This window comes from Lissotriton helveticus, chromosome 5_1 (genome assembly GCF_964261635.1).
Source record: "Lissotriton helveticus chromosome 5_1, aLisHel1.1, whole genome shotgun sequence".
NCBI lineage: Eukaryota > Metazoa > Chordata > Amphibia > Caudata > Salamandridae > Lissotriton > Lissotriton helveticus.
In genome coordinates, this window is record NC_136065.1 from 271,897,278 (window position 1) to 271,919,232 (window position 21,955).

At 45.4% G+C, this 21,955-nt stretch overlaps 1 protein-coding gene across 1 annotated transcript in view; it reads left to right on the forward strand.

Annotated features, from left to right (window-relative positions):
* Positions 1-21,955, forward strand: part of BSPRY (B-box and SPRY domain containing) — a 105,498-nt gene that overhangs the window by 40,727 nt on the left and 42,816 nt on the right. The window contains exons 4-5 of the mRNA XM_078642187.1: positions 12,634-12,659; positions 17,108-17,232. Coding sequence (XP_078498313.1) covers positions 12,634-12,659; positions 17,108-17,232 — 151 coding nt within the window. The remainder of the gene's footprint in view (positions 1-12,633; positions 12,660-17,107; positions 17,233-21,955) is intronic.

A 21,955-nucleotide genomic window follows, 5' to 3' on the forward strand; every position in this document is an offset into this window, starting at 1 on the left:
TTTCCCTACTGTTGCACTCACTGGAGTGGGAATAGTAATTTTTACTCCACGCTATCCAACACTTTCCCTACTGTTGCACTCTTTGGAGTGGGAATAGTAATTTTTACCCCTACGCTATCCAACGCTTTCCCTACTGTTGCACTCACTGGAGTGGGAATAGTAATTTTAACGCCAACGCTATCCAACGCTTTCCCTACTGTTGCACCCACTGGAGTGGGAATAGTAATTTTTACCTCTACGCTATCCAACGCTTTCGCTACTGTTGCACTCACTGGAGTAGGAATAGTAATTTTAACCCCTACGCTATCCAACGCTTTCCCTACTGTTGCACCCACTGGAGTGGGAATAGTAATTTTTACCTCTACGCTATCCAACGCTTTCCCTACTGTTGGACCCACTGGAGTGGGAATAGTAATTTTTACCCCTACGCTATCCAACGCTTTCCCTACTGTTGCACCCACTGGAGTGGGAATAGTAATTTTTACCTCTACGTTATCCAACGCTTTCCCTACTGTTGCACCCACTGGAGTGGGAATAGTAATTTTTACCTCTACGTTATCCAACGCTTTCCCTACTGTTGCACCCACTGGAGTGGGAATAGTAATTTTTACCTCTACGCTATCCAACGCTTTCCCTACTGTTGCACCCACTGGAGTGGGAATAGTAATTTTTACCTCTACGCTATCCAACGCTTTCCCTACTGTTGCACCCACTGGAGTGGGAATAGTAATTTTTACCCCTACGCTATCCAATGCTTTCCCTACTGTTGCACTCTTTGGAGTGGGAATAGTAATTTTTACCCCTACGCTATCCAACGCTTTCTCTACTGTTGCACTCACTGGAGTGGGAATAGTAATTTTTACACTTCCGCTATCCTACGGTAATAATATTGATTATTATTTAATTATATTATGTTAATATATATATATGTTTTAACAAATATGATTGTAATTTTTTTTTATAACTTTCATTAATTATTTAATTATTATAAGGTAATTTAAGTATTTTTAAGTATATTTTAGTAATTCATTTTTAATATTAATTTAATTTAACACTGTTTTGAATAAAGTCGATATTTATATTACCAATATTTTTGTAAACGATATTTTGTAGTCGATATTTTTGTACTTACCTGTTTGTAGATACAAACTCGATATTCTGTCTGTCGATATTTTGTCAACGATATTTTTTCAACTCGATATTATGTCCCTCGATATTATGTCAGTGATCCACAAAAAACGGAATACTCTGGGATGTCTCAGATTATATATTCTCCTTGTTTGCCCTTTATGAATAACCCTGTGATACTCCCGACAACAGAGCCTAATGTGATTCTCTAACTTAAAGTGAGGAACATATGCATAACAGGACATCTATTCCTAGACAGCAAGTGCCAAACACTCGAAAAATGTGTTGGTGAACTCATCACTTAAAAAGCTTCAATAAAGTTATTTAAAAAGCCAGCCCATGTGATGGCTGGAATGGATAAATTAATCTAGGTCACTGATAATTACTGTGGGCCGAAGACTCACGGCTAGTCGTCTACTTGGTTTTACGTAGCCTGCAGAGACCCATTACCCACAGGTGAATGGCTAGCAGTGTGCTCCTGTCAGAGCCCCTTTTTATCACCATCATTTCACAGTGGGATATAGGCACAGAGACAGAGCCCATTTATGTCACCATCATGTGACAATGCCAGATAGGCAGGGGGATAGACCCCCTTTATTTCACCATCATTTCACAGTGGGAGATGGGCAGAGAGCCCCTTTATGTCACCATCATTTAAGAATGCCAGATAGGCAGGGGTTTAGACCCCTTCATGTCACCATCATTTCACAGTGGGATATGGGTAGAGAGCCCCTTTATGTCACCATCATGTGACAATAGCAGATAGGCAGAGAGCCCATTTATGTCACCATCATTTCAGAATGCCAGATAGGCAGGGGTTTAGACCCCTTCATGTCCCCATCATTTCACAGTGGGAGATGGGCAGAGAGCCCATTTATGTCACCATCATTTCAGAATGCCAGATAGGCAGGGCTTTAGACCCCTTCATGTCCACATCATTTCACAGTGGGAGATGGGCAGAGAGCCCATTTATGTCACCATCATTTCAGAATGCCAGATAGGCAGGGGTTTAGACCCCTTCATGTCCCCATCATTTCACAGTGGAAGATGGGCAGAGAGCCCCTTTATGTCACCATCATTTCAGAATGCCAGATAGGCAGGGGCTTAGACCCCTTCATGTCCCCATCATTTCACAGTGGAAGATGGGCAGAGAGCCCCTTTATGTCACCATCATTTCAGAATGCCAGCTAGGCAGGGGTTTAGACCCCTTCATGTCCCCATCATTTCACAGTGGGAGATGGGCAGAGAGACCATTTATGTCACCATCATTTCAGAATGCCAGATAGGCAGGGGTTTAGACCCCTTCATGTCACCATCATTTCACAGTGGAAGATGGGCAGACAGCCCCCTTATGTCACCATCATTTCAGAATGCCAGATAGGCAGGGGTTTAGATCCTTTCATTTCCCCATCATTTCACAGTGGGAGATGGGCAGAGAGCCCATTTATGTCACCATCATTTCAGAATGCCAGATAGGCAGGGGTTTAGACCCCTTCATGTCCCCATCATTTCACAGTGGGAGATGGGAAGAGAGCCCCTTTATGTCACCATCATTTCAGAATGGCAGATAGGCAGGGGTTTAGACCCCTTCATGTCCCCATCATTTCACAGTGGGAGATGGGCAGAGAGCCCATTTATGTCACCATCATTTCAGAATGCCAGATAGGCAGGGGTTTAGACCCCTTCATGTCCCCATCATTTCACAGTGGGAGATGGGATGAGAGCCCCTTTATGTCACCATCATTTCAGAATGCCAGATAGGCAGCGGTTTAGACCCCTTCATGTCCCCATCATTTCACAGTGGGAGATGGGCAGAGAGCCCATTTATGTCACCATCATTTCAGAATGCCAGATAGGCAGGGGTTTAGACCCCTTCATGTCCCCATCGTTTCACAGTGGGAGATGGGCAGAGAGCCCCTTTATGTCACCATCATTTCAGAATGCCAGATAGGCAGGGGTTTAGACCCCTTCATGTCACTATCATTTCACAGTGGTGGGAGATGGGTAGAGAGCCCCTTTATGTCACCATCATTTCAGAATGCCACATAGGCAGGGGTTTAGACCCCTTCATGTCACTATCATTTCACGGTGGGAGATGGGTAGAGAGCCCCTTTATGTCACCATCATTTCAGAATGCCACATAGGCAGGGGTTTAAACCCCTTCATGTCACCATCTTTTCACAGTGGGAGATGAGCAGAGAGCCCCTTTATGTCACCATCATGTGACAATGGCAGATAGGAAGAGAGCCCCTTTATGTCACCAACATGTGACAATGGCAAATAGGCAGAGAGCCTCTTTATGTCACCATCATTTCAGAATGCCAGATAGGCAGGGGTTTAGACCCCTTCATGTCACTATCATTTCACAGTGGGAGATGGGTAGAGAGCCCCTTTATGTCACCATCATTTCAGAATGCCACATAGGCAGGGGTTAAAACCCCTTCATCTCACCATTATTTCACAGTGGGAGATGGGTAGAGAGCCCCTTTATGTCACCATCATTTCAGAATGCCACATAGGCAGGGGTTTAAACCCCTTCATTTCACCATCTTTTCACTGTGGGAGATGGGCAGAGAGCCCCTTTATGTCACCATCATGTGACAATGTCAGATAGGCAGAGAGCCCCTTTATGTCACCACCAGGTGACAATGGCAAATAGGCAGAGAGCCTCTTTATGTCACCATCATTTCAGAATGCCAGATAGGCAGGGGTTTAGACCCCTTCATGTCCCCATCATTTCACAGTGGGAGATGGGAAGAGAGCCCCTTTATGTCACCATCATTTCAGAATGCCAGATAGGCAGGGGGTTAGACCCCTTCATGTCCCCATCATTTCACAGTGGGAGATGGGCAGAGAGCCCATTTATGACACCATCATTTCAGAATGCCAGATAGGCAGGGATTTAGACCCCTTCATGTCCACATCATTTCACAGTGGGAGATGGGCAGAGAGCCCATTTATGTCACCATCATTTCAGAATGCCAGATAGGCAGGGGTTTAGACCCCTTCATGTCCCCATCATTTCACAGTGGAAGATGGGCAGAGAGCCCCTTTATGTCACCATCATTTCAGAATGCCAGATGGGCAGGGGTTTAGACCCCTTCATGTCCCCATCATTTCACAGTGGGAGATGGGAAGAGAGCCCCTTTATGTCACCATCATTTCAGAATGGCAGATAGGCAGGGGTTTAGACCCCTTCATGTCCCCATCATTTCACAGTGGGAGATGGGCAGAGAGCCCATTTATGTCACCATCATTTCAGAATGCCACATAGGCAGGGGTTTAGACCCCTTCATGTCACTATCATTTCACAGTGGGAGATGGGTAGAGAGCCCCTTTATGTCACCATCATTTCAGAATGCCACATAGGCAGGGGTTTAAACCCCTTCATTTCACCATCTTTTCACAGTGGGAGATGAGCAGAGAGCCCCTTTATGTCACCATCATGTGACAATGGCAGATAGGCAGAGAGCCCCTTTATGTCACCACCAGGTGACAATGGCAAATAGGCAGAGAGCCTCTTTATGTCACCATCATTTAAGAATGCCAGATAGGCAGGGGTTTAGATCCCTTCATGTCACTATCATTTCACAGTGGGAGATGGGTAGAGAGCCCCTTTATGTCACCATCATTTCAGAATGCCACATAGGCAGGGGTTAAAACCCCTTCATCTCACCATTATTTCACAGTGGGAGATGGGTAGAGAGCCCCTTTATGTCACCATCATTTCAGAATGCCACATAGGCAGAGGTTTAAACCCCTTCATTTCACCATCTTTTCACAGTGGGAGATGGGCAGAGAGCCCCTTTATGTCACCATCATGTGACAATGTCAGATAGGCAGAGAGCCCCTTTATGTCACCACCAGGTGACAATGGCAAATAGGCAGAGAGTCTCTTTATGTCACCATCATTTCAGAATGCCAGATAGGCAGGGGTTTAGACCCCTTCATGTCCCCATCATTTCACAGTGGGAGATGGGCAGAGAGCCCATTTATGTCACCATCATTTCAGAATGCCAGATAGGCAGGGGTTTAGACCCCTTCATGTCCCCATCGTTTCACAGTGGGAGATGGGCAGAGAGCCCCTTTATGTCACCATCATTTCAGAATGCCAGATAGGCAGGGGTTTAGACCCCTTCATATCACTATCATTTCACAGTGGGAGATGGGCAGAGAGCCCCTTTATGTCACCATCATTTCAGAATGCCACATAGGCAGGGGTTTAGACCCCTTCATGTCACTATCATTTCACAGTGGGAGATGGGTAGAGAGCCCCTTTATGTCACCATCATTTCAGAATGCCACATAGGCAGGGGTTTAAACCCCTTCATTTCACCATCTTTTCACAGTGGGAGATGAGCAGAGAGCCCCTTTATGTCACCATCATGTGAAAATGGCAGATAGGCAGAGAGCCCCTTTATGTCACCACCATGTGACAATGGCAAATAGGCAGAGAGCCTCTTTATGTCACCATCATTTCAGAATGCCAGATAGGCAGGGGTTTAGACCCCTTCATGTCACTATCATTTCACAGTGGGAGATGGGTAGAGAGCCCCTTTATGTCACCATCATTTCAGAATGCCACATAGGCAGGGGTTAAAACCTCTTCATCTCACCATTATTTCACAGTGGGAGATGGGTAGAGAGCCCCTTTATGTCACCATCATTTCAGAATGCCACATAGGCAGGGGTTTAAACCCCTTCATTTCACCATCTTTTCACAGTGGGAGATGGGCAGAGAGCCCCTTTATGTCACCATCATGTGACAATGTCAGATAGGCAGAGAGCCCCTTTATGTCACCATCATGTGACAATGTCAGATAGGCAGAGAGCCCCTTTATGTCACCACCAGGTGACAATGGCAAATAGGCAGAGAGCCTCTTTATGTCACCATCATTTCAGAATGGCAGATAGGCAGGGGTTTAGACCCCTTCATGTCCCCATCATTTCACAGTGGGAGATGGGAAGAGAGCCCCTTTATGTCACCATCATTTCAGAATGGCAGATAGGCAGGGGTTTAGACCCCTTCATGTCCCCATCATTTCACAGTGGGAGATGGGCAGAGAGCCCATTTATGTCACCATCATTTCAGAATGCCAGATAGGCAGGGGTTTAGACCCCTTCATGTCACTATCATTTCACAGTGGGAGATGGGTAGAGAGCCCCTTTATGTCACCGTCATTTCAGAATGCCACATAGGCAGGGGTTTAGACCCCTTCATGTCACTATCATTTCACAGTGGGAGATGGGTAGAGAGCCCCTTTATGTCACCATCATTTCAGAATGCCACATAGGCAGGGGTTTAAACCCCTTCATTTCACCATCTTTTCACAGTGGTAGATGAGCAGAGAGCCCCTTTATGTCACCATCATGTGACAATGGCAGATAGGCAGAGAGACCCTTTATGTCACCACCAGGTGACAATGGCAAATAGGCAGAGAGCCTCTTTATGTCACCATCATTTCAGAATGCCAGATAGGCAGGGGTTTAGACCCCTTCATGTCACTATCATTTCACAGTGGGAGATGGGTAGAGAGCCCCTTTATGTCACCATCATTTCAGAATGCCACATAGGCAGGGGTTAAAACCCCTTCATCTCACCATTATTTCACAGTGGGAGATGGGTGGAGAGCCCCTTTATGTCACCATCATTTCAGAATGCCACATAGGCAGAGGTTTAAACCCCTTCATTTCACCATCTTTTCACAGTGGGAGATGGGCAGAGAGCCCCTTTATGTCACCATCATTTCAGAATGCCAGATAGGCAGGGGTTTAGACCCCTTCATGTCACTATCATTTCACAGTGGGAGATGGGTAGAGAGCCCCTTTATGTCACCATCATTTCAGAATGCCACATAGGCAGGGGTTTAGACCCCTTCATGTCACTATCATTTCACAGTGGGAGATGGGTAGAGAGCCCCTTTATGTCACCATCATTTCAGAATGCCACATAGGCAGGGGTTTAAACCCCTTCATTTCACCATCTTTTCACAGTGGGAGATGGGCAGAGAGCCCCTTTATGTCACCATCATGTGACAATGTCAGATAGGCAGAGAGCCCCTTTATGTCACCATCATGTGACAATGTCAGATAGGCAGAGAGCCCTTTTATGTCACCACCAGGTGACAATGGCAAATAGGCAGAGAGCCTCTTTATGTCACCATCATTTCAGAATGGCAGATAGGCAGGGGTTTAGACCCCTTCATGTCCCCATCATTTCACAGTGGGAGATGGGAAGAGAGCCCCTTTATGTCACCATCATTTCAGAATGGCAGATAGGCAGGGGTTTAGACCCCTTCATTTCTCCATCATTTCACAGTGGGAGATGGGCAGAGAGCCCATTTATGTCACCATCATTTCAGAATGCCAGATAGGCAGGGGTTTAGACCCCTTCATGTCCACATCATTTCACAGTGGGAGATGGGCAGAGAGCCCATTTATGTCACCATCATTTCAGAATGCCAGATAGGCAGGGGTTTAGACCCCTTCATGTCCCCATCATTTCACAGTGGAAGATGGGCAGAGAGCCCCTTTATGTCACCATCATTTCAGAATGCCAGATAGGCAGGGGTTTAGACCCCTTCATGTCCCCATCGTTTCACAGTGGGAGATGGGCAGAGAGCCCCTTTATGTCACCATCATTTCAGAATGCCAGATAGGCAGGGGTTTAGACCCCTTCATGTCACTATCATTTCACAGTGGGAGATGGGTAGAGAGCCCCTTTATGTCACCGTCATTTCAGAATGCCACATAGGCAGGGGTTTAGACCCCTTCATGTCACTATCATTTCACAGTGGGAGATGGGTAGAGAGCCCCTTTATGTCACCATCATTTCAGAATGCCACATAGGCAGGGGTTTAAACCCCTTCATTTCACCATCTTTTCACAGTGGTAGATGAGCAGAGAGCCCCTTTATGTCACCATCATGTGACAATGGCAGATAGGCAGAGAGCCCCTTTATGTCACCACCAGGTGACAATGGGAAATAGGCAGAGAGCCTCTTTATGTCACCATCATTTCAGAATGTCAGATAGGCAGGGGTTTAGACCCCTTCATGTCACTATCATTTCACAGTGGGAGATGGGTAGAGAGCCCCTTTATGTCACCATCATTTCAGAATGCCACATAGGCAGGGGTTAAAACCCCTTCATCTCACCATTATTTCACAGTGGGAGATGGGTAGAGAGCCCCTTTATGTCACCATCATTTCAGAATGCCACATAGGCAGAGGTTTAAACCCCTTCATTTCACCATCTTTTCACAGTGGGAGATGGGCAGAGAGCCCCTTTATGTCACCATCATGTGACAATGTCAGATAGGCAGAGAGCCCCTTTATGTCACCACCAGGTGACAATGGCAAATAGGCAGAGAGTCTCTTTATGTCACCATCATTTCAGAATGCCAGATAGGCAGGGGTTTAGACCCCTTCATGCCACCATCATTTCACAGTGGGACATGGCTAGAGAGGCAGAGCCCCTTTATGTCACCATCATGTGACAATGACAGATAGGCAGAGAGTCCATTTATGTCACCATCATTCCAGAATGCCAGATAGGCATGGGTTTAGGCCCCTTCATGTCACCATCATTTCACATTGGGAGATGGGCAGAGAGCCCCTTTATGTCACCATCATGTGACAATGGCAGATAGACAGAGAGTCCCTTTATGTCACCATCATTTCAGAATGCCAGATAGGCAGAGAGCCCCTTTATGTCACCATCATTTCAGAATGCCAGATGGGCAGGGGGTTAGACCATGTTTATGTCACCATCATGTGACAATGGAAGATAGGCAGAGAGTCAGAGTCCCTTCATGTCACCATCATTTCACAGTGGCAGATAGGCAGAGAATCGTTTCTGTAAGGTGGTGTCTCCTAACAAAACCAGAACAAACATCTCAATTTCCCTCTGCATTCTTCTCTTGTGAATTATGGGCGGTGATTTACGTAACGGCAGTGAATCCCAGTACGCTCTCTTTCTTTACATCAAAACACAGATGGATTAAGCCTGGACAAGTGTTATGGTGAAACGGTGAACCTTCTCCAGTCGGCCACCATGTGTCAAGGGTGGATGATGGAAGATAGAGGTGTTACATGGAGCATCCAGCGATGTGCCTCAGTTTTATTATGGCAGCTGCCTGGTGCAGAGGTGAGGAGGGGCCTTTCATTGGAAGACACAATGCAAGCTCCTTTCCTCTCGGCTTTTGCATCTGAATCACACAGACCAATCATTGAGTAGAGTTTCACTTTTCAAACTTTGTCTGTTCTCAGTCATGCCTCTAATAGTAAGAACCATAAGGTTCTGTTGAATGGCCAGGCATAAATGTTTTAAGGCATGGACAAAGTGAGCAATTGCCCAGGGCCCCCGGTTTACAAGGGCCCCCTGGGAAAGTAAACTGACTTTCTCTGCGCCTGAACTATGTGTATTTCTGTATCTCAACTTCTCTCCCTTCTCTATGTCAACGTCCACCTCTGAATCTGTCTCTTTTTGTTCAATATCATCTTATTTTAGGTCTGGCTGAGAAAGCTTTTGATGTGCCACATAGCTCGGCACTAAATACAGAGAGGGCACTGAGCTCTGTCCTTGTCCTAATGGTTGTTGTAAATATTGTATTGTATTGTAATAGCATTTATATAGCGCTTACTACCCCTGATGGGGCGTCGTAGTGCTTTTTTTGGCGAGTAGCACGCTACTCCAAAACCCATAAAGGATTAGTGGTGAATCAGTATAGCGAAATATGAAAATAATTTGAGTGGTGGATATGTTAGTCAGTTATCTGGATTGAGAAGGATAGTGGTGGGATAGAAGAGGGAAAAAGGTTTGCATTTATCAAATCATTCGTCATCAGGTTTGCAATATCATTTATCACATGAATCACATTCAACAGCCAATAGTTAATTGTTACTGTGAGTCCTCGCGATGTACCGTGTTGTGCCATCCCACCTAGTCAAATGGGCATTGCATGCTTACAGCTCTGAGATGAGTCCACATGCAGGTGTTTCCTTTGTGTTGGGCAGCCATAGGTTGACTTGGGGGAAATAACATTTTTCAAAATATATGGCAGAATTATCGTTTAATTTGTACTTCAACAATCTGTGAACAGTTACCGTGTGCATAGGCTATTAGTTCCACTGCACTTTCGGAAATACACTTCAGTGAGCATTTCCTATGTCATAATCTGGCACGTTCATGCAGCAGATTATGGCCCCAGATTGCAAACTTCATGATACTGGCAGGATGCAAACCCTACACCTGTGACTACTGGTGCTGTGTGGTAACGCCTCAGCAGTACTGTGCGATTATGAATCAAAGCTAGTGGAATGGAGAATACCTGTGCAGGTCCGGCTTCACAGGGTGGGAAGCTGGGAGCCGGGAGTACTGTGTGGGGAGAGCGTGGGGGGGATATCCAGAAGCAGGTTAGGCTGTGGGCTTGCAAGGGGAGCAATCATTCTCTCCTGTGCCACAGAAGGGGATGTACTTATGCCCGCAGCCCCTGCCTGATCCTTAAGAGTTATAGAGTCCAGAAAATCCAGCTAGTTCAACCAGACCGGTATTACCACACATGGGAAATCCGGGTTCAGTAATACTAAGCAAGACAAGATTGTCTGAAGCAGTACCCCCCACTCTGGGCAACTCGTAAGTGGGCCTTTGTGTCTCTATAACATGCATTTTATTTTTGCCTAATTTGGCGATAGCAGAGAATGTAAACACACAACCTATCCTGATCAGTCACACTCGTATCTAGTGTACTTGGAAGCGCCAGACTTAAGTTAGCGCAACTTGGTATCTCTTTTCAGAATTGCTATATTCTGCAACATAAAACCACATTCTCAGTTTCAGTACCACAACTAGTTCAGAATACACAGGTCTGCCTATTTCTCTATATGTGCATATAGCGTTGTCTGGCTGTGTAGTGCAGCAAAGTCAGATCTACTGGAGGTTCATTACTAAATTTTTCTCCTGCCCATGCTACCATTTTTCCTCCAGTAAATGTAACATTCGTAAATCCACTTAGGGTGTGCTCTATCTCTTATTTGGCTCCTACTGCTCACTACATGCTTTTTTCAATTCATTTACTATTTACAATTTGGTAAAAATAAACAAAAATCTTACACTGATATATTTAAAGTACCATTCATCCTTTGTATTGCTTCAAATATTTAAACAAAATATGAAAATGTTTTTCTAGCTTCTATAATATGGTGCCCTCGTGTATACAGAAAGTAAACAATATTTAATTAATTACTGCTATGATACCAAATCCAATCATCATTTTATTAAACGTTATCAATTTTTCACATGGGCACCAAAAAGTTTGTATTATTCATAATAAAAAAAACTACAAGTGTAGAAAAACATTAAAAAGTGTTCTGTATTTAGCTTTCAGTTTTTTATTTTGTATTTTGTAATAACAACATTAAAACACATAGGGCCTAATTACGATGTCGGTCAGAGTTGCCTCAGACGTCATTGGCTGCGTATTGGGATCTGACCGACCTCAGGTCAGCTCTTCCGACAGCATTATTTAGATGTGACCACCCCAGGACCACCACGGGCCCCAGCCGGAGCGCCTGAACCCAAGCCAAGCTGGGGAAGGCCCAATGGGCCCTGGGCTCATGGCGGAGCGGAGGACGGAGCCCAGGGTAGGGAGCGCCCGGCCAGAGCTCTTGGGTCCTAGGTAGGACCGCCTGGGCCCGATGTAGCCCGTTCTGGGCACTTTGCCACGCTGTGCGCCGGATGAGAACCCCCAGCCCGCGAGGGGTTCCGGCATACCCTATTCCTAGTAATACAGAGGAAGGGTACCCCCCTTTCTGGTAACCACAGACTCCTTGACATGCAGGTGAAGTGGGGGAGGGCTGCCCTGGCTCGATGGAGCCCCGTGACGGGCACCCTGACCCTAATCTGGCAACAGGACATGGACTCACGCACCCCAGGGCCCCCGGACCCCAGGCCCCGGAACCGGTCCCAGCTCCTGAACCCAGCCAGGCAGGGGAGGCTCCGGGCACCAGGGACCCCATCCCTGGCAGATGGACCCTTGGCAGGCCGCAGGACGTGGGCTCCCACACCCTAGGCCCTGCCCGAAGCCCAGGCCCAGGCCCCGGTTCCTGCTTCTCAACCCAGCCAGGCCGGGGGGTTCTGGGAGCCTGCCCGGGCACAAGGGACCCCCTGTCCCGGGCACACGGACCCTCGGCTGGCCACAGGACGTGGGCTCCTGTTCCACAGTTTTTTCATACCTCCGTGGAACTCCGCGTAGTGGCACTACGCTAACTCAGCCCATTGTTAGTTTAGACTAGTAAACCTATATCAATATATACTTAACTTTACAATATGTTGATGGTCCATATTTTCGTGTAGCACGATATTTCTGTAGAGGTATCCTGACATACAACCATTTCCTTTCCTGTGGAGGGCAAGTGTCTATAATGTGTGTAAACGGTGGTATGTGCATTTGTGCGTTTGCTGTTTGTTGTTTTTATTGATTTTTGTTTCTGTCTGTTTCTTGCAGCTGTCGCAGACTGAGATTTTCGAGAGGTGAGTGAAGTTTATTAACAGTTTTCTTTGGTGTTTAACATCCCCACTTACCACCCTGTGCAGAATCACTGTCTTCTTTAGATAGTCTGTTAATGAGCGAAACCTGCATCTGCCCTTTCAGTGCACACAGTCTACTACAGATATTAACTTCAAAAACAAAAATACAGTTTTACAGCTATTTTACTCTGTTTTCAGTCGTTTGCATAAAACGCGAGACTTGAAAGCTTTTAATATTCCTTCATTAAAAGCAACGGGCATAGTTGTTCAGTGATATATAAATAAGTCATAAAAATCATACATGCAAAATGTGGCCGCGTGCCTTCTTGCTAATGTCCACACGTCACATGCTTAGCGTCCCTCTAAAATGGCCACTTCTCAACACTCGTGTATTGCAGCAGTACACTGGCTTGCTGTCTCTGTCATGCCTTTGTTCAAAGGCCCCTCTTCCTAAAATATTTTTATGGAGCTGAGCAATATTGCTGCCTGAGAACTTGACCGTCCCACCATCTAGGCAGGCCACGACAGTCCACAAATCAACTTCCCTTCAAATCACTCATTGAGTGTTTGATCCTGTAAACGATCTGCCGCCTTTGGCTAGGTTGGTTCTATACAAATATCACATACACATGAATCTATATTTTTTCTAAAGTTTTTTTCATTTCATTGATACTAAAAAACATTGAAAAGACGAACAATAAACAAAACACAGATGGATTCCACAGAACTAGGAACTCATGAATCTAAAGTGGTTGCAGGTTTAAATTCAGCCATACCTAAACCCCTTCTAAATCCCAGCTGGCAGTACTTAATTTGACCCAGTGGTTGCAGATGGGGCCTTCCGGATTCAATTTTTAGGGACCAGCACTTATTTGTCTACATCAGACTTTGACCGAGAGTAAGAAAGAGATAACACAAAAGGGGCAGAGGAGGAATAAAAGGACAGAAAAACAGTGACAAAGAAAGAAAACAGGGGGGAAAACCTGTAGGAGTGAGAGAAAGGGACAGGGGGTGTCTGGTGGTAAATTAAAGTTTCCCCCCTTCTTCAGTAGCTGTACATTAAGCGGAGAGCATCCTTCCCATCCATCCAACAACACTGCCTTGAGAGGATCAGTAACAGAAGGAGCTTCTCCCCAGTCGTTCAAATCAATTGAACAACCACAAAGCCCTTAGTCACAGATGACACAGCAGATCCCTATTGTCCAAACTAATGTATGGAAGTACCGGTTGCCCAACATTCAGACAGTTTCATCAGCTGGCATTAAACTTTAGTGGAATCCTTTCTATAGACTCCGAAGCCAATTCTCTACGGATGGGAGTTCAATTTTTTAACACCTTTTAGCTATCAACATATTTGATGTTAAAATTAGCAGAAATAGCAAGGGCCATTCAGGCCTACCCACCACTGGTCTGATCACAGGCCCGCTATTATCAGAGCTTGTGATTCCAGAACTGCATACCCCTAGAACTCCTTCTAGTATTCCAGGACTGCATGTCCACCAGATATGACGCGCAATCACCTGGATCCATTCTCTCTCCAGCTGCACCAATCTGACCATCAAGGAATACAATGTGCAGATTGTTCGGATCTAATTACCTCTCAGCTACCAAACGTATGGGTAATTGCCCTATTTTGAATTAGGAGTGCGATCTTTTAAAGGATGGCCCATTGATTAATAGTCTTCTCTATCCCAAAGAAAGCTGGTACTGGTCCTGCAAAACACTCCCATACAAATCAATGGTGGCAGGGAACTAAAATTGCACCTCTTAGGAATCTAAGGTAAATTCATTAATTTAGTTTGACACTTAAATTATATACTGAAAAACAGTTGCCCTATTTTCTGGCGTATAAGACGACTTTTTAACCCTTGAAAATCATTTCAAAAGTCGGGGGTCGTCTTATACACCGGGGTCATTTTATGAGCAAGCGAATATAGCCCAAACCCTATATTTTAAAGGAAAAGTAGGGGGTCGTCTTATACGCCCAGTCACCTTATACGCCAGAAAATACAGTATATTGTAGTGATGGTAACAAAAACCTAAAAAAAAAACACTGTCATTTTGTAATATTGCCTCCATACACTAATCATAACTTGCACTTCGCCATGCACTTCTTACATCACTCGTGACTTGTTGTTTGACATCATGAATAGCATCACCGATTACATGTTAAGCAACATCATTGTTGACATTTTTTATTATTATTTAGCATTTGTTCAGAGCACTATCTGTGGCTTACATGGGCAAAATATCATTTTAGCCTACAGATCTCTGGAATATCACCCTGTGGACAATGAACCGATGAGTCCTAGGAGGGCAACCCTTCATCCAAGGACCCTCTGGGAGTAATTGGAGCTCTGAGCTTATTTGTAACACTATTGTCTTAAGAACCACCCTCTGAACACCTTTCAGACACCAACTGCACTTTACACCTGCTGACCTTACGTGCCAAGGAGCTAACTGACTTACTCATTTTTACATAGTCCGTCAGTCACTTCAGTCTTTCTTCAATTTAGGTCATACACCAGATTCTACGACAACTCTGCTTTTTGAGCAGCATAAATGGGCCAGTGATACTTCCATTTGCGTCAGTACTTGCATTTAACTTTTAGCCTCAAATTTTAAATTGCCTTAGCAGCACTTTTTATCCAATCTTGACTCCGCCTGCCTCATCATGTGCTTGGTTGAAACAAGTAGGTGGTGCCCAGGCAACCCATTATTATGCAAGGGGGAGATTCATACTTAATGAGTCGTTAGTGGACAAAACGGAAACCATTCACCCACCAAGAAAAAATATCACTTGGCACCAATATTGTTCTAGATCTTACCTCCATACTCTTCGGCATTGTGGATAGGGATCCAACATCTGCAGGGAAGTTGATTTTCTACTCTATCCTGCTTGCTAGGAGAGAGATATGCAAGAAGTGGAAAGACTCTCTACCTCCCTCTATTAATGACTGGTATACCTCCGCCCTACAGGTCTCCAGGTTAGATTTGGCTAGAGCTGGAAACAGTGACAAAAGATCATTCTGGCACCTCCTGAGTTGGGACCATTGAGAACCTGTTTTTTTTTCTTTTTTCCCCAGGTCCAATGATTAAGCCATCAAGCCATCAATCCCATCTTTGGGTATAGCCGAATTTTAATGCTACTTTGGCATTTTGGCTGCACTCCTAAGACCTTCATATGGTTTTCAGTATCTGCAAAGCTGGTCTATGCACTACGGCTGAGGGATGATAGCCCCGTTCCATTTCCACACTCCCCCCCAGTTGAAAATACTGAGGCAGCATGATGCATGTATATATCGGCAGATTGCACAATCAGAACCTAGGTGGCATATGAGGACAAAAAAAACCAACAAAAATAACTGTGATGTACGAGTACAAAATAGTTTCTTTGTTCTTCGTTCTTTTATTTTCAATTGGTGTTCCTAATACACTTCATAATCACTCTGGTAACTTCTGTAGCCAACATGTTTCGTCAGTTAGATACATACACCTCTGACTTCATCAGGCTGCAGTCATCAACCATCTATTTTATAATAAGTAAATGTGACTGGTCAAACATCAGTTCTTCAGTAATTCTATGTTAAGTTAATAATCAACTTCTCTTTTTATCGTATTGTTTATTCCATAAGACAGAAGGTAAATGCCTGTATCTCGCTGTCAATCCAAAGGAGAGTACTCCAACTATGTGTGCGTAACGGCGAAGTAGGGAATATGTTTTAAACTATTTAGTACTACAGAAAATACGTTTTTTTTGTTTTCTGTCCCTGACACTATGGGGGTCATTAGCATGGCGGCCCCGGGAAATTGGACCGACCTCAATGCATGCGGCGATCCCGCACATCCCATTAGGATGCGCCCGCCTCACTGGCAGGCGCATCCTGCATTTCTGAAAGCACCGTCCACCACAATGCCAGAAATGCAAGTTGTACTGTCAAATTCAGGGGAGTACCATAGGTACCCCCATGTACACCCCGCACCCCCCAGAATCTCTGGGGGCCCTCCATGGGCCCCCAATGGTGAGAACCGCCTGCCTTTCTGTGGCGGCAACGAAAGGCAAGAACCCGCATGCATCTTAATATGGATGGCGGTGTCTACCAGACACCGCCATCATATTAACAGCTTTTCCGCCCTGTAGGCAATTGGGCGGATTGCCTACCGGCGGAAAACCGGTAGACGGTCTTTCCGTCCGCCGGGGTCCCCCCAGCCATAGTAATATGGCGGGGGAATTTGCATGCGGGCGGGCAAAAATGTCGGGCGGATCGCCAACGCCATGCTGGTATTGGCGATCCGCCCAACATACTAATGGGCCCCATTGCTGTTAAACTGCAAGTTTTTGCATAGAAAGAGGCGAAATCTCATAAATATCAGTACCCAAATGAACTGAAACAGATTTAATTTTTTTAAATATTACCTATGTTGCTACAACCTTTACTTGTTTTTCTTAGGACTGAAGCAGCAGAAGGGATTTTGGAGCCAAAGGAGTCAGAGAAATTAAACTTCAATCAGAGATGTGTCCAGAGCCCCCTTTTGAACGGACTGTGGGCATCTGCTGTTCTCTGCTGTACCACAGGTCAGTCCCAGCTTCTAGAGCAGGTTCTAGAGGTAGACATATTGCGTTTCTCTTTGCCTTATTGGCCTCCTCCACTCTTCCACTAGGCCAGTCCTCTTTAGTACCATACATTATCACTCGACTTGCTCTAATGGAGATGATAGTCATTTATTTTGCAGGCTTAGTCACTTTCAGGCTGACATTAGCCAATTTATTTTTATAACACTTCTGATTTAATATCTTCGTATTAGGAACTCAGTTTTAAGTTGCAGTTCAGGTGCCTCAGGACCAGAAGCCAATACTAGCTTTATTAAAGAATTACATATCTTGGGTGTGCATATGCGAGAAATCTTGTCCAGGTATCTTGAAGTTACTCAACTTCGAAACAATAAAGCACTTCCTTTACCTTGAAGGAGAATTTTTGTATTTGTGTGTAGAATTAAAATATATAGTTATTGCATGGGTCTTGAAGATGTTACAGTCATTTCTTTGGAGAGTTTTCTAGGATCTGCCTGACCAAAATCATATAACCTGGTTGAACTGGCTAGGTAAGTGATGCATATGGAAATTTTCTTTGATGCTCAATTGCATACTGTAGGAAGGTGGCTCTGTATATACCATACCAAAATGAGGTATAGTGTGCACAGAGTCCAGTGGGACCCAAAGGGTAGGCAGAGGTAAAAGTACTCTGTACTTGTGGTTGTGAGGGTGAGCAGTAAGGCTTTATCAGAGGGTAGTGTTAAGCATTTGTTTTACACACTCAATCAGCAACTGATGTCACACACTCAAAGACTGAACTCAGACCAATTTGATTTGTATAAAAATATTATTTAGTTATATTTATTTTCTAGAACCAAGCAAGCCTGGTACAGGTAAGTGTAAATGCTACTTTTCAAGGCAGGTTGAACAATACAAACGAGCTGAATGAAAATAACTTTGTTACAGGTTTGTAAATGCTTTCAATACAGTGGAAACTACTGTTAGATTTCTTTTGATTACTTTACAGATTACTTTATGGATTACTTTTTCTACTCAGTGTGATATGCCTAGATATCACACTGGGACGTTCCCTAGAGAAAAGGTAAGTAAAGCAGTTGTTAGTAATTTGCAGTTTTTCAATGTTTCATACAAAACCAACCACACACAACAATTTTTAGGAAAAAGCAGTCAATGCAATCATATGGAAGAAAATTGAGTTATCGGTTTAAATGTAAGTACAAGTTGGTGGTAGTTGGTATTCTGGGGTTAGAACCAGGGTTCCCCCAGGGTCAAGGGTGCACACTCAAGGCACCCTCAGTGGCACAAGGGTGGCTGGGTGCAGAGTGCTGAGGCCCAATGTTATCCTGAGGCCCAATGTTAGAGGGCCTCTTGTTGGTGGCTGCTCACAAGCAGGCCACAAGGTTGTGGGAGAAAAGCTCCTGGTGTTAGACTCAGGGCCAAGGGAGATCTGAGCTAGCACCCAAGGTACACCCGCAGTCGCGCAGGGGCGGCTGGGTGCAGGGTGCTGTTTTGGCGTCGGTGCCCTGTTCTTTTCAATGGGGATTCTACGGTTGCAACAAATACTGCTGGCTCGGGGACAACGATCTTCTGGAGGTGACCTCAGGTTGAAGAGGTAAGTTGGGTTGCCTGGGGATGCTGGGACACCTTCTGTTGGGCCACCCAAGGCCATGAGAGGTCGGGTGCAGGGGTGTCTTAAGGCATTGGGTTTTCTTACCAGCTTCAGTCGGGGGATCCTCTAGAAAGAGGCTGCAGGCTTCGCTTGGAGATTCGAGGCAGGTCAGAGATCACCAGATCTCAGGTCAGGTTCACCGGGAAGACCTCCTCGTGGTGTTGGGCCACTCGAACTTGCGCCGTAGGCGTCGGGTGCAGAGTGGTGCAGACTCACGGATTTGGCCGGAGCCAGAGTCTGTGGGTGAGCAAATCCATTGCTCAGGGGAGACAAAGTCTTTCTTGTGTAAGGCAGGCCAGGTCCTCAGGGTTCTTGAGGTTGCTGTCTGCAGGACCCTCCGGGATTTCACGGGAGCAGGTTTCGAGGTGGGGACAGGCCGGTAGGACTGGGGCCAAGTCATTGGGCGTCCTCATCTTCTTAGTTTCAACACAGCTCTTCGGTCCTTCTTCTTCTCTTCTTCTTGGTCGGTTGTTGTCTGAGGAGGCAAGGTTCAGGGTTGCCCCTAAATACTAGATTTACTAGATTTAGGGGTGTCACAGGTAGGTAAAGGTTGGGACAAATGGGTCCCTTCCTTGGGGTGGGTACACCCCTATTAGGCCACCCTCCAGTGGGAGGGGGGCATATTCCTCACTCTGGTTGGCTGGGCCCCCCCGTCAGCAAGATGGCAGGGACTGAGATTTGTGCTTCACCTCGCCTCTACCACCTGAGGGGTGGGATTGGCAAAGATGGGCACACCTCCCTTCCTCACTTGGTTTTCCCACTGATTCTCCCATCCAAAGTGGGGGACAGAACCGGTGGGGGCCAGTTGCTGGAAGCAGCAAAGGCCTGGGGAAGCTCACAAAGGTGGCAAGCCTTTGAAGCTTCCCCTTAGTAGACCCTGCCTATCCTGGGGAGGAGGCTTGGCACCTCGTCCCAGGATGTGCATTGTTTCAGACCCCCGAGAGCAGCAGGCTCTCGACCCATGGGTCCAGAAACATGTCTAGTGGTGGTAGATGGCGAGCAGCCACTCAGCCTGGACACTAGTGCTAAGTCGTTTTTCAGGGGGCATCTCTAAGATGCCCTCTGTGTGCCTTTTTCATTAAATCCCACACTGCCATCAGTGTTGGTTTATTGTGCTGAGAAGTTTGGTACCAAACTTCCCAGTTTTCAGTAAAGCCATTATGGTGCTGTGGATTTCGTAATGACAAACTCCCAGGACCATATACACTTAATGGCATTACTGCACTTACAATGTCTAGGAATTGGCTTAGACACTGTAGGGGTACGGGGCTCATGTACCTGTATCCTCACCACTGGTATAGTGCACCCAGCTAGGAGTGTGGCTGACCTATGCCAGGGCAGTGGGTTATAGGCTTGGCACACAGGGATGTGTGCAATGTCGACTCTTCACTTTGTTCTGCACCAAAACCCGCAGCCTGCAAAGGCAGTGTGTGCGTGTAAAGGTACAGGGCCTCTAAGGGTGGCACAATAAGTGCTGCAGCCTTCCCTGGCCACAGTGCCCTTGGTGCCAGTAGTACCATTTACAAGGGACTGACCTGTGGCCAAAGAGTGCCAATTGGGTTTTGTTTTCAATGCAGTTTAGGGAAAGAACATAGGCCCTGGGCATCTTTTTGGTAGGAACCCAGGGCACACTCAGTCAAAGCACATCAGCAGTTTAGCAAAAGGTGGGGCTAACCATGCAAAAAGAGGGCACTTTCTTACAGATACTAAGATTAGAAACTGACTGGAGCAGAAATCATGCTCAATTAAAGGACAAATTGACATCCTGTTATACACACAGAGACTCTCATGAAAAGCAAATCTAGTTGGATCCATCTTTTATCAGAGATACTAATTTCAGGGGAGGTCTGATTGGCATTTCAGAAATTACAGGGTCTTTTGAGGCAAAAGCGAGTACTGCATGCATAAATGTAAATATTAGTATGCACTGACTCATTTGTATTTATATTCTAGGGTAAAATGTGAACATAAAATCAGAGAATAATATATGGCCAAAATAAATAAAAGTATAATTTTGTTGAAGCGTGCTACATTGTATCCTTGACCTTACCTATTGTGATTCACATTTTTGTGTACTGTACAATGTGTGTGACCTTGGCTCCAAAGGATATCAACTAAGTGAGTTATAAATACGTTTATCATGCTTGTGTAAGGTATGTTTCCAAAGAGGAAACCCTAGTATGATTTTGATAATTGTTTACAATTCCACATGTTGGTTATCAAGTGAATAAATGTCTAGGACACTAATATTTCTACCTCCGATTCTTTCTTTCTTTCTCGAAGTTTTATATAGCACGAACTTGACATGAAATCAGGTATCAGAGCGCTTTACATGAGCACCAGTTGCGTTACATTAGGACACAATCACAATCACAAGGAAATATATCAGGCAATATTGGTATTTGTACATGGTGAATGCTGCTTCATGGGGATAAAAAGCTGTGGGACAGATCCACCACGCGGTGGTTTCTTACTAAACTTCAGGCAAGAGTAGGGGTCTTTTGTAGCACACATGTAACTAATGTCCTCCATGCATTGGGGGGTTTTCCTTGTGTGTGTGGGACGTTTTGAATATTTTTTATGTCCTGGACCATCATGATTTCAACTCCAGTGTTGGGCTGAAGGGATGCTAGAAGCACTGATGTTGGTGACTCTTCCCTGAATCAGGCATTCCCTTTGCCAATTACTGTTGTTGCAGGTCTGCTGAGACAATGATTGCTCAGGCAGAAATGAGAACAGCTCTACCTTCAAGAATACAATGAACTGCTGCCCTCTGAATGGGGCTGTGGTTCATAGAGGCAGCTGGACAGGACATCCCGTTCAGATAGGCAGGTGGACGGGACATATGGTTCAGAGAGGCAGGTAGACGGGAAATCTGACTTTTTGTGTCGGCTGGCCCATTAGCATCCACCTCTAAATGAGACACTACGCCTTTCAGAGAGAAGTAAGGCTTGGTGCTGTAATTTCAATAAGGAGATAAAAAAGCATGACACTCTCATGTGCCATAAATGTCAACAATAATTTAATTGTAGTGAATGCACGTAATGAATTCATTGTGCTCAATTTACTTTACTT